This window comes from Camelus ferus, chromosome 12 (genome assembly GCF_009834535.1).
Source record: "Camelus ferus isolate YT-003-E chromosome 12, BCGSAC_Cfer_1.0, whole genome shotgun sequence".
NCBI classification, from domain to species: Eukaryota; Metazoa; Chordata; class Mammalia; order Artiodactyla; family Camelidae; genus Camelus; species Camelus ferus.
The window spans coordinates 12,219,477-12,231,846 of record NC_045707.1 but is presented as its reverse complement, the minus strand read 5'-3'; the positions used below and the strand labels follow the sequence as shown (position 1 = coordinate 12,231,846).

The window sequence follows — 12,370 nt, the reverse complement described above, 5'->3', positions numbered from 1 at the left end:
ACCTTGACACATTGTAATAAGTGACATAAGCTAGACACAAAAAGACAAATACTGTATGATTCCACTTATATTGACTCAGAGTAGTCAAAATCGCAGAGACAACGTAGAACGGTGGTTCCCAGGAGCTGAGGGGGTGGGGACAGGGAATGGGGAGTTACTGCTCAGGGGGTGCGGAGTTTCAGTTTTATGATGAAGAGTACTGGAGGTGGATGGTGGTGATGGCTGCACAATGTGAAAGTGCTTAATGCCACTGAACTGAACACTGAAAAATAGCTAAGGCAGCGAAGTTTATGTTATGTATATTTTACCACCATAAAAAATTAGAAAAAAGTAAATAGGTAAATTTCAACAGATTTACAGAATAAAGAAATAAACTGTATGATCATCTCAACAGATGCAAAACATTGATGAAATGCAATTGGACCATGTTAAGTTTTGTTGTTGTTGTTGTTAGCAAACTAGGAAAAAAAGAAGCTTCCTTAATTTGACAAAGTTTATCTGAAAAAATCCTAAAGCTAACATATTTCTTAATGGTTGTTAGTTGAAAGTGTCCCCCTTGAAATTAGAGGGAGACAGAAATGTCCACTGTCGTGATTTCTGCTGCGTCTTGACTGCGTGATCTGCTGAGGTTGGCAGTAGTGCAGGAGAGAGGAAGGGCAGGCTTGACGGTGGGAGACAAGGCACAAAGCTCTTCATTTGCTGGTGGCCTGACTGTGCACGCAGGAAACTTTAAAAATCATAAAGCAAGTGCCATAACTAAGTGAGCTCGGCAAGGTCAGCAGGTGTCAGGTCAGTATACGAGCGTCTGCTGCTTCTATGTTCTACAACAATCATAAAACGGAGTTTAAAAAATATAATTTACAGTAACATCAAAACCAACAAATACCCAGAAAAAATATAACAAAACATATTGAAGACCTTAAACTGAAGATTATAAAATTAGAGAAATTAAAGACCTAATAAGTGTGTGTGTGTGTGTGTGTGTGAAACCATGTTCATGAATTAGAAGACTCAGCGGCATAGAGATGTTTGTTTTCCCTGAACGACCTGTAGATTCAATGGAACCCCAATCAGAAGCGAGGGAGGATTTTTTGGGGGGGAGGAACTGACGAAGTGATTCTGAAATTTACTCGGATACATAAGTGATTCAGGAAAAGCCAAGACCACTTCGATCAAGAAAAGCAAAATCGGAGAACATATGCTCCGTCCCTGAAGGCTACCTTGAAGGTAAATCTGCAGTGATTAGGACAGCGTGGTGTTGGGACAAGGCAGATAAATAGACCAGTGTAACCGACCAGTCTAGAAACAGATCCATGGCCTGAGCAATCAGCAGGTCCTTATGAAAAGAAACTGTACCTTGACTCCTGCCTCATAGCCACACAGAAGTTAGTTTGAGACGTATCATGTGATATATGAAAGATTAAAAAAAATAGTAACACGTTGGAGTGTATCTTCATGACCACAAGGAAGGCAAAGATCTTAAACGGTTCACTCGAAGCACTAATCATGATAGTTGATAAACTGCTTTTTTGACATCAAGAACTCTGTTGATAGCAAACACTACAAACAGAATGAAAAGACAACCCACAGACGGGAGGACAGACTTACAACACGCGGATCCAGCGAAGCCTTGTGTCTAGAACGTGTAAGGAACCCCCGTAAATGAGTAAGAGAAACCACCTCACTGAAAATGTCTGAAGACCTAAACCGGCACCTTCCCAAAGAAGAGAGCGCGTGGCCAGTGAGCACATCAGGGGGCACTCAGCATCACTGACCAGAGAAGCCGGACTCAATCCCCGGACCCCGCCGCACGCCAGCCAGAGCGGCTGAGGGTCTGCTGGGACGTAAGCCGCCAGGCTCTCGTCCGCGGCTGGCGGGGTGGAAGCTGGTGCTGCCGGCTCAGACAAGCCCCCAGTCTCTTGTAGCGTAGGCGCCTGCGTGCCTGTGCCCCAGCTGTGCCGCGCCGAGGCGTTTACTGCAGAGACACGACACAGGTCTTCAGAGAGACGTCATTCCAAACCCGGACGCACCAGCGGTGTGAGGAGGAGCTGCCGCGTCTGCAGCGCCACCCGTGGCTGTCGTGTTTCCACCAGGGAGCTAGCCACTGGTGTGACGTCCAAGGTCAGGAGGCGTCCCTGCTCGGGAGCAGGTCAGCAGGCAGGGGTCTGGCGGACGTGGTCTCCAGGACACCCTTTGGAGGGGCTGGAAGTGTCTGTGTCCCGACCTGGGTGGCACCTGATGAGAATGGTCAAATCTTGAGGAGGGCGCTGTGCCCTTGGCCAAAGTCCCAGGAGTGGCCACAGGGTGGCAGCAGTGACCCTGCCCGGGGACCGGGGACGTTCAGTTCAGCCTGCGCTCTTCCTTCCTAGTTGAGGCCCACGGGGTCCCCACGCGAGGCGTGCGTCATCAGGGCCAGCGGGGCGCTTTCCTATCAGCACCAGCGGGGACAGTGCTTGTTCTCCGCTGATGACATGGTGTCGGGGACCGGAACTTGGCCAGGCTGGGCTGGCGAACAGCTCCCCCGTCCTCCATCCCCTTCTCCCGGGACAGGACACCATGATCCTGCCTAGGTGCTGGAGGGGCGGGGGGCGGGGGGCTCGGATGCTCTGGGGGAGAGACCGTGGGGACCCCTCCCTGCAGCAGGACCAACTGCCTGTCTTCCCTCTGAGCCCAAGTCGGAACTGCACCGATGTCCACCCGTCACCACGCGCCTGCTGGTCTCCCGGGCAGCTTTGACCCTGGCCAGCGTGGTGGACGCTCCCGGGGACCTGCCCTATTTCACACGGCACCCGGGGCCGTCTCTGCTGCCAGACGAGAGGGTAACAGACGGCACGGGACTTGCTGCTTCCACCCCGTCCTGGCTTCACCCTGGGGTCAGACAGAGAGTGTGCACCACAAAAGCGGGCCTGGTGGCTCTGGGGGCCCCCTTACGTGTCCAGTTAGGAACAGGAGGGAGGCCTGTCTGACCTGGCACCCGAGTTCCCTGCACCAGTGGGGGCTCCGGCTTTCCTGTGCCCCAAACACAGCTCCATGGTGTGGGGGCCTCTCGCAGACCGTCAGGGACACTACCACACTTCACCTTGCCCCTCCCTGTGGCCTCCCATCCTCAGCAGGCGTGGGTGGGACACTGTGCACAGACGACTGTGTCCCAGGAAGCTTTGCTCCACGTCCGGGCCATCACGTGGGCTGCGACAGGCGGCCTTGGAGCCCAGCACAGCCTCCTCTGCTGCAGTCCGCCCTTGTGGAGGGGTGTGATGCGGCCTGGGAGCGAGTTTCTCCATCCCAGGTGCCAATAAAGCACCACTGAGATCTAAACCCACCCAAACAGTTGGGCTGCCTGCCGGCCCTATTCCTCAGAGTTCTGGTGGCCTCTTCAGCCGGCCCCACTGCTGCCAGGACTATGGCTCCAGCCCACCTGATGGACAGTCGAGCCCACAGGACACTAAGCTGGCATCCAGCCACGACGGCTGCAGGACCCTGCTGGCATGGGCATGTCGGCCGCCCTCACGGGCCTGCAGGGTCACCCTGACCTGGGGCCCCGGCACCAGGACCCCGGGCTCTGCCTCTCTGTGACTTCACTGGGCCCCAGGCATGGTGGCCAGGGGGGCACACACAGCCGACCTTCAAGTCGGGGTCCGCACGTCTCCTCGAGGTCACACTCCGGGCGCCCCTTGGGAGGGAGGCGGGCGTTCTCGGGCTGCCCCTCGCCCTTGTCTCCGGGGACCCTCATGGGCTTCCTGCGTCCTGCTTTGCAGTGGCAACGCTTTCATCTCCAGTTCGAGAAGCCGCTTTTCGCAGTGCCAGGCTCTGCTGAATAAAATCACCTCTGTGAACCCGCAGACGGAGATTGACGGGCTTCGGAACATCTGGATCATAAAGCCGGCGGCCAAGTCCCGGGGCCGAGGTAAGGCCCAAGCGCGTCCGGGTGCCAGCGCCCAGCGGACAGCAGCCGCAGGAGCAGAGGGGCTGGACCAGCCTCCTGGGACTGGGGACTTGTGGGTCCCCGGGGAACGGGCGTCCCAGCAGCACTGGCCTCTGAGGCTCGCGTTCGCGGGCTTGCTGACCAGTGAGTGAGTTCCAGCTGTATGCCTAGTTAGACTGGCCTGCAGGGTTCCCTGTACGTGGCCTCGACTGCGAGCTGCTACGGTGGAGGGAGGACTGTGGTCTCGGCCGCGAGGGACCCTGCATCCCGGGTGTATGTGAGCCCCGGGCCCCTGGGAGGCGCGGCCCAGCACCCTGTGGGCTGTGTCTGTGGTGACCACGTCCTCAGAGAACACTGTCTGTTCTTTAAAAAACAGGGTTTCAAGGTGATTTTCTAATCTCATAAGCTCTTGTGAAGAACTAACTCTGGGTTCCATTTCTTTTCAGTTTTCCTGTGAGGGAACCTCCTCCCGGCTCTGACTTACATGCTAAGCTCATTTATTTCCAAACTTTCTCGCGCAGCAGTGGAAGCTGCCAGGCTGTGGAAACGTGCTCCCAGCGCGGCCTTGCCTGTGTCCTCTTGTTACGTGTGTTCTCTTTTTCCTGAGGCTCTAAATAGACTTTACTTTTCGTTTGGGTGCTCCGTTTGCCCCTTGAGTTATTCGAGTTTTATTGTTGTTCCTGTAAATTCCTAAGTGGTTCTTTCTATGTGATTTTAAAAAAATCTTAATGAATTTGCCTCTGGTCCTAAACATCTCCTGTCCCTGAAACATTGTCTTTCCTGGGCTGATGCCCGATTTCAGCGTGCACCCTTCTGGGCCGGGCTGGTGCCCCTCCCTGGGCTCTGTCCCAGCCCAGACCTTCCTCCCACAGGACACTGGGGACGCTCCACAGACTCCTCAACCCCCCTGTTCAAAACCCAATGCACCGCATCCTGGCTGGTCACTGCTGTGCCCTGCCAGTGCCCCTGTCCCTGTGTCCCACCAGTGCCCCCGTCCCCGCGACCCACCCAGTGCCCCGTCCCCGCGTCGCACCCCAGTGCCCCCGTCCCTGTGTCCCAGGGCTGTGCTGCCCTGTGGCCCCGTCTCCTCTTGGCCCAGGATAACTTTCCCAGTCCGTTGCTTTGTCTGAGATTTTGGTTTCAGGATGATGAGGTCCCAACTCACTGTCACTGAAGAAACTGGTCTTGCGTTTTGTGAGGAAAGCTCCCCTGCCCCGTGTGCTGCCTGTGCCTCTGGCCTCTGCAAGTGGTGCCCCCCACCCCGTGTGGGTCAGGACAGCCAGACTGCCCCGCATCGCGGGGGCTCCCACCAAGGCCAGTGCATGTCTCCACGCTTGTTGTCCATGACAGGTTGGCCACTAGTTGCCTGTCCCCCGCTCCCCTGCTCACCCCACACCCACAGCTCCCTGACTGCCTCTTAGCAGTGCCTCTGTCCCCATCCCCAGCCCTCCCCATTCTGGCTGAAGCCCTGGGGGCTGGCCTCGTGGCTTTCTTGCCCTCCCCCCGACGCCGTGCCTCCCAGTCCCGGACAGCAGCCGTTTCGGGGCTCGGGACTGAGCAGTGGCCTCTTGCAGATATAGTGTGCATGAACCACGTGGAGGAGATCCTGGAGCTGGTGGCCGCAGACCACCTCCCTGCCAAGGACAAGTGGGTGGTGCAGAAGTACATCGAGACGCCGCTGCTCATCTACGACACCAAGTTTGACATCAGGCAGTGGTTCCTGGTCACCGACTGGAACCCCCTGACCATCTGGTTCTACAAGGAGAGTTACCTGCGGTTCTCCACGCGGCGCTTCTCCCTGGACAATCTGGACAGGTCAGTGGGGGTCAGCTGGGCACCACAGGGCTCCAGGGCGTGTGGCGGGCTCCCTGGTGCACCTGGAGCACGGGGCGGGTCTCGTGTACCCAGTGGGGTGCCAGGTCAGGGTTGCTGTCGCCCGCCACCGTGTGAGGCACAGACGAGGAAACTGCGGCTCAGGTTACATGACCTCCCCTGCCAGGGGCAGGCCCAGGCCCCTTCCCCATCAAAGCCAGTGCTCTGCACCCCCACAGGGTGCGTATTGTCTTCAGAAAATCCTAAAAGCACTGTATGCCACGTGCTTGTGAAGCACCAGGCAAGGCCCCGGTGTGACAGGTCTCAACCACTGGTCAGACCCTTCTGTGGTGGGTGCCACCGGCCCTGTGCGGGGGAGGCTGAGTGGCCCAGCTCGGGGTGCCTGCTCTGCCCGCCATGCTGGCCTGCTCTCTCTGTCCGCTCAGCATGTGGAGGGAGCTGGACAGGCTAGGGCACCTTTGGGAGGCCCCAGGGACCCCGGCCTGTGCCAGCCCCTCGAAGCCCTCAGTAGCCCCTGCAGGGCCTTCTCTGTGTGAGCCTAGAGGCACCAGGGTGGGGAATGCTGCAGGGGGGGATGGCTGCTTGAGCTTCTGGGGAGGTGGGGGTGCAGCCCCCTGACGAGGCAGCCTGTGGGATGTGGGACAGGCTTGAGGGGTCCTGAGGACGACCCTGGCCATGCCGGCCAAGACCAGAGGGCAGAGGGCACTGGAGCCAGGAGAGGCCAGGACAGTGCGGGCAGCACCCATCCCAAGGTCCTGGGCCTGGGGGCGGGGTGCAGGGGACGGTGCTGTGTGGGGGTGGGGAGTGCTGGGCAGGGGGAGACTTACAAGAATGGGTGCCCTGTTGTGGATGAACCTGCACCCTACCAGGTTCCCAGATTGGGCAGGGCGTGTGTGTGGCGGGAACAGGAGCCCACCAGACACCTCTCTGTCCAAATGGAGCGCTTCTGTGATCACGTGGTGTGCAGGGCCGGGTGCCTGGGCGAGGGGGGTCAGTCAGAACCAAGAGGGCTGAAGGTTGCTTAACAGAGACCTTGAGGGGGTTAGCTATGCTCAGGTAAGGGGCTGTGACCACACCTGGAATCATGCCTGGCAGGAGCAGGAGCTGGGCCAAGGGGTCCTGGCCGGCAGCTCAAGGAGCACATTTGTCCCCACCAGGCCAGGAGGGCCTGGAGGAGGAGGGGTCCTATGGGCGCCACCCGGGCAGTGAGAGCCTGGGAGCCCCTCCCAGCCCCCTGGCCCTGCCAAGACCTGAGCAAGGCGCCTGGTGGGTCTCTAACCCTCTTGGAGCCATTTCTCCGTCTGAGACGATAGCCCTCACCCCAGGCTGACAGGAGAGTCTCTGAAACTGTTTCTGAACGGGCGAGGCCCAGCCTACAGCATCAGCACTGAGTGTCAGCTCCCCCAGTAGCAGTTACCAGTTTCTGAAGCCCTTCCACACGCCTGCGTCTGTGCCTTTTCTCTGCCCTATGGAGGTGCGACTCACCCGTGGCCACAGGGGCAGGTCCCATGGCCCAGAGCAAGACGGCAGGTCCGTGGGCCCAGTGACACGTCTAAGGGAAACTGACTTTCACAGGATGCATGGTGTTTTACAGTCTCCTAGGAGATGGTATTGACTTTAAATCCTGCTTAGAAAAAGGCCAGAGCATTAATGAAATAATGAAATTTTCCGTTAGTGACTCTTTCTAACCTTGGGAGGGCTTCAGCTCTCCCCTCAGGGGCTCATGCGGAAACAGGTTCAGGAGGTTGTCACTTGCCGAGGCCCCTAGTCTGCGATCCTGGGCTGGTAGGCTTCTGCCCTGCCCTCTCCTGCCCCCCATGGTGCCTCCCAGGCTGGATGGGAGGGCTGTCCTGAGGTTGCCTCAGAGGTGCCCAAAGTGTCAGAGAGGTCTCGGGACGGGGTCTCAGAGGTGGGGTCTGCGGGCGGGGTTGTCCAGGCTGGGAGGAGTGACAGCTGGCGCACCTGACCCTGGTCTTGCCGCACAGCGCCATCCACCTGTGCAACAACTCCATCCAGAAGCACCTCAAGAACGACAAGGGCCGCAGCCCCCTGCTGCCGTGTCACAACACGTGGACCAGCACCAGGTTCCAGGAGTACCTGCAGAAGAGGGGCCGCGGGGCCGTGTGGAGCAGCATCATCTACCCGTCCATGAAGCGGGCCATCGCCAACACCATGAGGGTGGCCCAGGGCCGCGTGGAGCCGCGCAAGAACAGCTTCGAGCTGTACGGCGCCGACTTCATCCTCGGGCGCGACTTCAAGCCCTGGCTGATCGAGATCAACTCCAGCCCCACCATGCACGCGTCCACGCCCGTCACGGCCCAGCTCTGCGCCCAAGTGCAGGAGGACACCATCAAGGTGGTGGTGGACCGCAGGGTCGACCGAAACTGTGACACTGGCAACTTCGAGCTGCTGTGGAGACAGGTGAGGGTGGCGGGGGCCTGTGCCTCTCCTGCCGGCCACTTCACGATGGGCTCACTTCCAACACCCCAGAGGTCTTCTCCAGCCCAGCTGGCCTTGGTGTCCAGCCTTCCAGCCTCTGGTCCCCAGCCATCCCCAACTCTGTGGCCACCAGGCGGGTGGGGAGGCCTCTGGCCTGGGCTGGCAGGATGTTCCTGGCCTCCAGGCCCTTCTAGGCTGTTCCTTTTCTGACCTGCAGTGTCCTCCCTCTTCCTCGGAGGGGTCTTTCCAGGGGCCCCCCCGTGGAGCTGTCCTGCAGGCCGGGCAGCAAGACCCCGCACCCTGGCCTCCCTGGAGCAGGGCCCCAGCAGGCAGCCCAGCCATTGGGAAGTGTGGCGGGCGCTGGTCTTGGAGGCCTTATCTCGCCCCCCCTCCACCAGCCTGCTGTGGAGCTGCCCCCGTTCCAGGGCTCTGACCTCTTCGTGGAAGGCGTGGGCACTAGGAAAGCCAAGAGGCAGATGCCGCCCATCTCCACCTTTGATTCTGCATCTTCGCTCTCGAACATTCAGCCACTGAAGGAGAGGTGCCCCTCGGCCCTGCCAGGCCTGGCTCCAGCACCCCCACGGACAGCTCTCCAGCCTGACTTGAGAATGAAGGACGAAAAGGTACTTGCTTGCACCTTGCCTCTGCCCTTAAACAGGCCAGCAGGGAGAAGCGCTAAAGTGAGCTGCGACCTCTCCGAGCCTGGCAGCGGGATGGAGCTCCCCACCTGTCACCTCCAGCATCTAGACCACACCGCCCCGAACACTGGGCTCACCAGAGTCGAATCCGACAAACGCTGGGATCCAAACTTATTAAAGGTGCACCCACTGCGGTCTGTGCTGCCGAGCATGAAGACAGTGGAAGGTGCCCAGTGTCCGCCACCCAGGCCATCAGGTAACAGAGTGGGGCTGGTGCCTGTCGGAGCCCCGGGGCTGCTTGGGGCTGCCTGCTCCGTGTCCTCTAGAGGGAGGGTTTGGGGCGCCTGGCCAGGTTGTGGGGATAGCAGGGGGGACCGAGAGCAGCAGTCCCCTCCACAGGACCAGGTGGGAGGCAGTCCTCATCTCCCTCCCTTGTGGGGTGTGGTGGCCGTGGGGGGTTGAGCTTGAGATCTGAATAGCACCAAGTGCCACAGATGGGTGGCTGCCAGTGATCACTGGGCCCTTGTCTTTAGTTTTCTGAAGCTTCTGCTGGAGCTGACCACACGTGGCCTGGGTGCCTGTCCTGGGCTCGTGCTTGGAGCCCAGGTAGACAGGTGTGGGGCTGCCCCACGTATCTAGGGGTGGCCTGGCTGTGTCTGCCCCTCCGCTCAGTTTCCAATGGGCCTGGTACCCAGCAATGGCCCAGAGAGTGACACCAGCCAGGGCCACACACCCACTGTGCTCTGCTCCAGGTGCGCCCGCCTCCCCAGACACACCGGAATATCTGCCCCTGCTGTTCGCTCCGCCCACCTGGTGTCTGTCCGTCTCTCTGTCTCTCTCTTTCTCTTCCTCCCTCCCTCTCCCTGGAACTAACAGCCTCTTTGCCTGTCTGTCTGCTGGTTGTCTGTCTCCCCCTGGATTGTAAGCTCCTGGGGGCAGGTGCTCAGTACACGTTTGCTGGATTGGCACATGCATGGACTGCCCCTCAGAGGAGCCAGCCCCAGGCACCAGGAGCATGTGCCTTCAGAGCTGGCAGGGCCCTCAGAGGACATTTCCAGGCCCGCCCTCCCTCCCCACCCCACGCCCAACCTGGCACCAAGGCCCGTCAGCCCTACTGCATGGCAGCTTGCCTCTCCAGGGGTTTCGATAGTACACCATGTGGCTTCCCACGGGCATATTCCTAGCAGCGAGTGTCAACAGCGTGCACCACCTTCAACCTGAGGAGGTGTATCAGCTGCTGAAACAAAGTACCACAAACTTGGTGGCTTAAACCACAGTTTATTCTGAAGGCCAGAAGCCCGAAGGCAAGGTGCTGGCAAGGCCGTGCTCTTGGGCTGCAGGGAAGAATCCTTCCGTGCCTCTCCCAGCTCCTGGGGCCACTAGCAACCCTTGGACGCCTTGGCTCATAGATGGTCACTCCAGTTTCTGCCCTGCTTCACACGGTGCTCTGTGTGTTGCTGTGCCCAGACTTCCCTCTTAAAAGGACAGTTGTTGGACTGGGTCCTGCCCTGCAGTGTGACTCATCTGCCTTGATTACATATGCAGGGACTCTGTTTCTGAATAAGATCACATTCATAGATTCCAAGTGGACGTGACCTCGGGGGGGGGGGGCTGTTAAACCTGGAGCACTGGGTCCTGTGAGAGTGGCCAGACGGACGCGCGTTGGCCAGTCACGCCAGGGGCCGCTGCTCCCGCTGCTGCCGATACTCGGCGTGGACGGAGGTCTTTGTCTCTGGAGAGAGAGTGTGGGGCTTGCTCAGTTTCCTGCTTACCAATAAAACGCGTCTTACCTATTTTCAGACGTGTGTTGGCCATTCAGGTCTCCTCTTCTGGGAAATGTCCACCCAAGTCTTTATTCCATTTGTCCTTAGAATCATGATGAGCTGTAGGGGTGACATCCATCTATTCTGGATTCTCCTTTTTCAGTTGATTTGTGTGGCGAACACTGTCCCCCACTTTGTGATGTCTTTTCACTCCTTTATGGTGTCTTTTGATGGAAAGCCACCTTAATTCTAATGGACGCAAATAGGCTAAGCTTCTCTTCTATGGTTGGTGATTTTTGTGTCTTGCGTCCTCAGGCTGAGGTTGTGAGGACCTCTTCTTCTAGAAGCATCATTGTGGCCCATATGAAATTTTTTGCTGAGAGTTGATTTACGTATCAGTGTGGGGAGAACTGACTTCTTTACATTACTGAGTCTTACAATCTATGAACATGGTGTATCTCTCCATAGGTAAATCCTTTAATGTCTTTCAACAAACTAGAACTTTCTTTGTAATGGTCTTGCACTTTTTTGTTGGATTTAGTCTTATATATGTCCTATTTTTTATTCTAATGTAAATAGTATCAAAATTTTAATTGTTTTCTACAAATTGCAGCTGGTTGACAGAAAGGGAAGTGATTTTTGTGGACTGATTTTTTTAAAAATCCAGCTGTCTGGCTATCATTTCTATCACTTTTGTTAATATATCTGAAGACTGTTTTGGTTTTTTCACATACACAATTACATCAACTGAGTTTTCCATTTCCTTGCAATCACTATACTTTTCATACCTTTTCCTTATTTTATTGACTATCCAGGACCTTGTTCATTCATTCAAGTTTCTCATCCCATGGACTCTCAGGTGCAAAGATTCTGATTAATCATAACTCTTGGTTCATGACACAGTTTCATGTTTGTTCTGGTGTGGCTGCTTTTACTTGGATAGTTTTAGTTGTGTTTTAATTACACAATTATTGATTTTTAATGTGGCCAAAGTTGTCATTTTTTTTATTTTAGTCAATACTGTTTTGTCTTAAAAATTTTCTTACCTGAGGTTTAAAAGATTATTTACGTACGTTTATCGCTAAGAGTTTCAAATTTTGTTTTTGACATAGAAGTCCTAATCCATCTGGAGCTGATTTTTGTATACGGTGTGAGGTAAGAGTCAAATTTTACTTTTGTCCATGAAGATAATTTTTTCAGTTATTTATTGAAAAATGTATTTCTGACCCCCAGGATTGATACCCCACCTCTGTCTGTGTGTGGGTCTATTTCTGGAGTCTCTAGTCGATCCTACTGGTGAATCTGCACCCCCGGCACCAGTGCCACTGTCTTCGTGTCTGGTGGGGCAAGATGCCTCTCTCTGCTCATCTTCACACGGGTCTTGGTCCTTCCTGGCCTCATTCTCTTCTATGCAAATGTCATAATTGTCTTATCAGGTTCTACCAAAAATCCTATTGAAATTTTGGTTGGATCTGCATTGAATCTATAGATCAATTTGGAGGAAATGGACAAATTAATGAAATCATATCCTTCTACCCATGAACATGACATATCTCTCCATTTACTTAGGTTGCATTTAAATTTTATAGTTTTCCCAGCAGAAATCATCTACATCTTTTGCTAGATTTATTTTTGTTACTTGATACTCAGATACTACTGCACATAGTGTCATCTCTCTCTGTAAATGTTCTCATGGTTTGCTGCTGGCATACAGAATGAAACTGACTTTTATATGTCAGTTTTCTAATTGCCACATTTCTAAACTCTCCCATTTT

At 55.8% G+C, this 12,370-nt stretch overlaps 1 protein-coding gene across 9 annotated transcripts in view; it reads left to right on the top strand.

Annotated features, from left to right (window-relative positions):
• TTLL8 (tubulin tyrosine ligase like 8) overlaps positions 1-12,370 on the top strand; it is a 77,303-nt gene that overhangs the window by 29,482 nt on the left and 35,451 nt on the right. For 8 of the 9 annotated variants that reach the window (XM_032492539.1, XM_032492541.1, XM_032492542.1 and 5 more), the window contains 4 exons: positions 3,756-3,904; positions 5,497-5,737; positions 7,741-8,176; positions 8,593-9,088. In XM_032492539.1, the coding sequence (XP_032348430.1) occupies positions 3,756-3,904; positions 5,497-5,737; positions 7,741-8,176; positions 8,593-9,088 (1,322 nt within the window). The remainder of the gene's footprint in view (positions 1-3,755; positions 3,905-5,496; positions 5,738-7,740; positions 8,177-8,592; positions 9,089-12,370) is intronic. The other variant, XM_032492544.1, reaches the window with a different exon arrangement.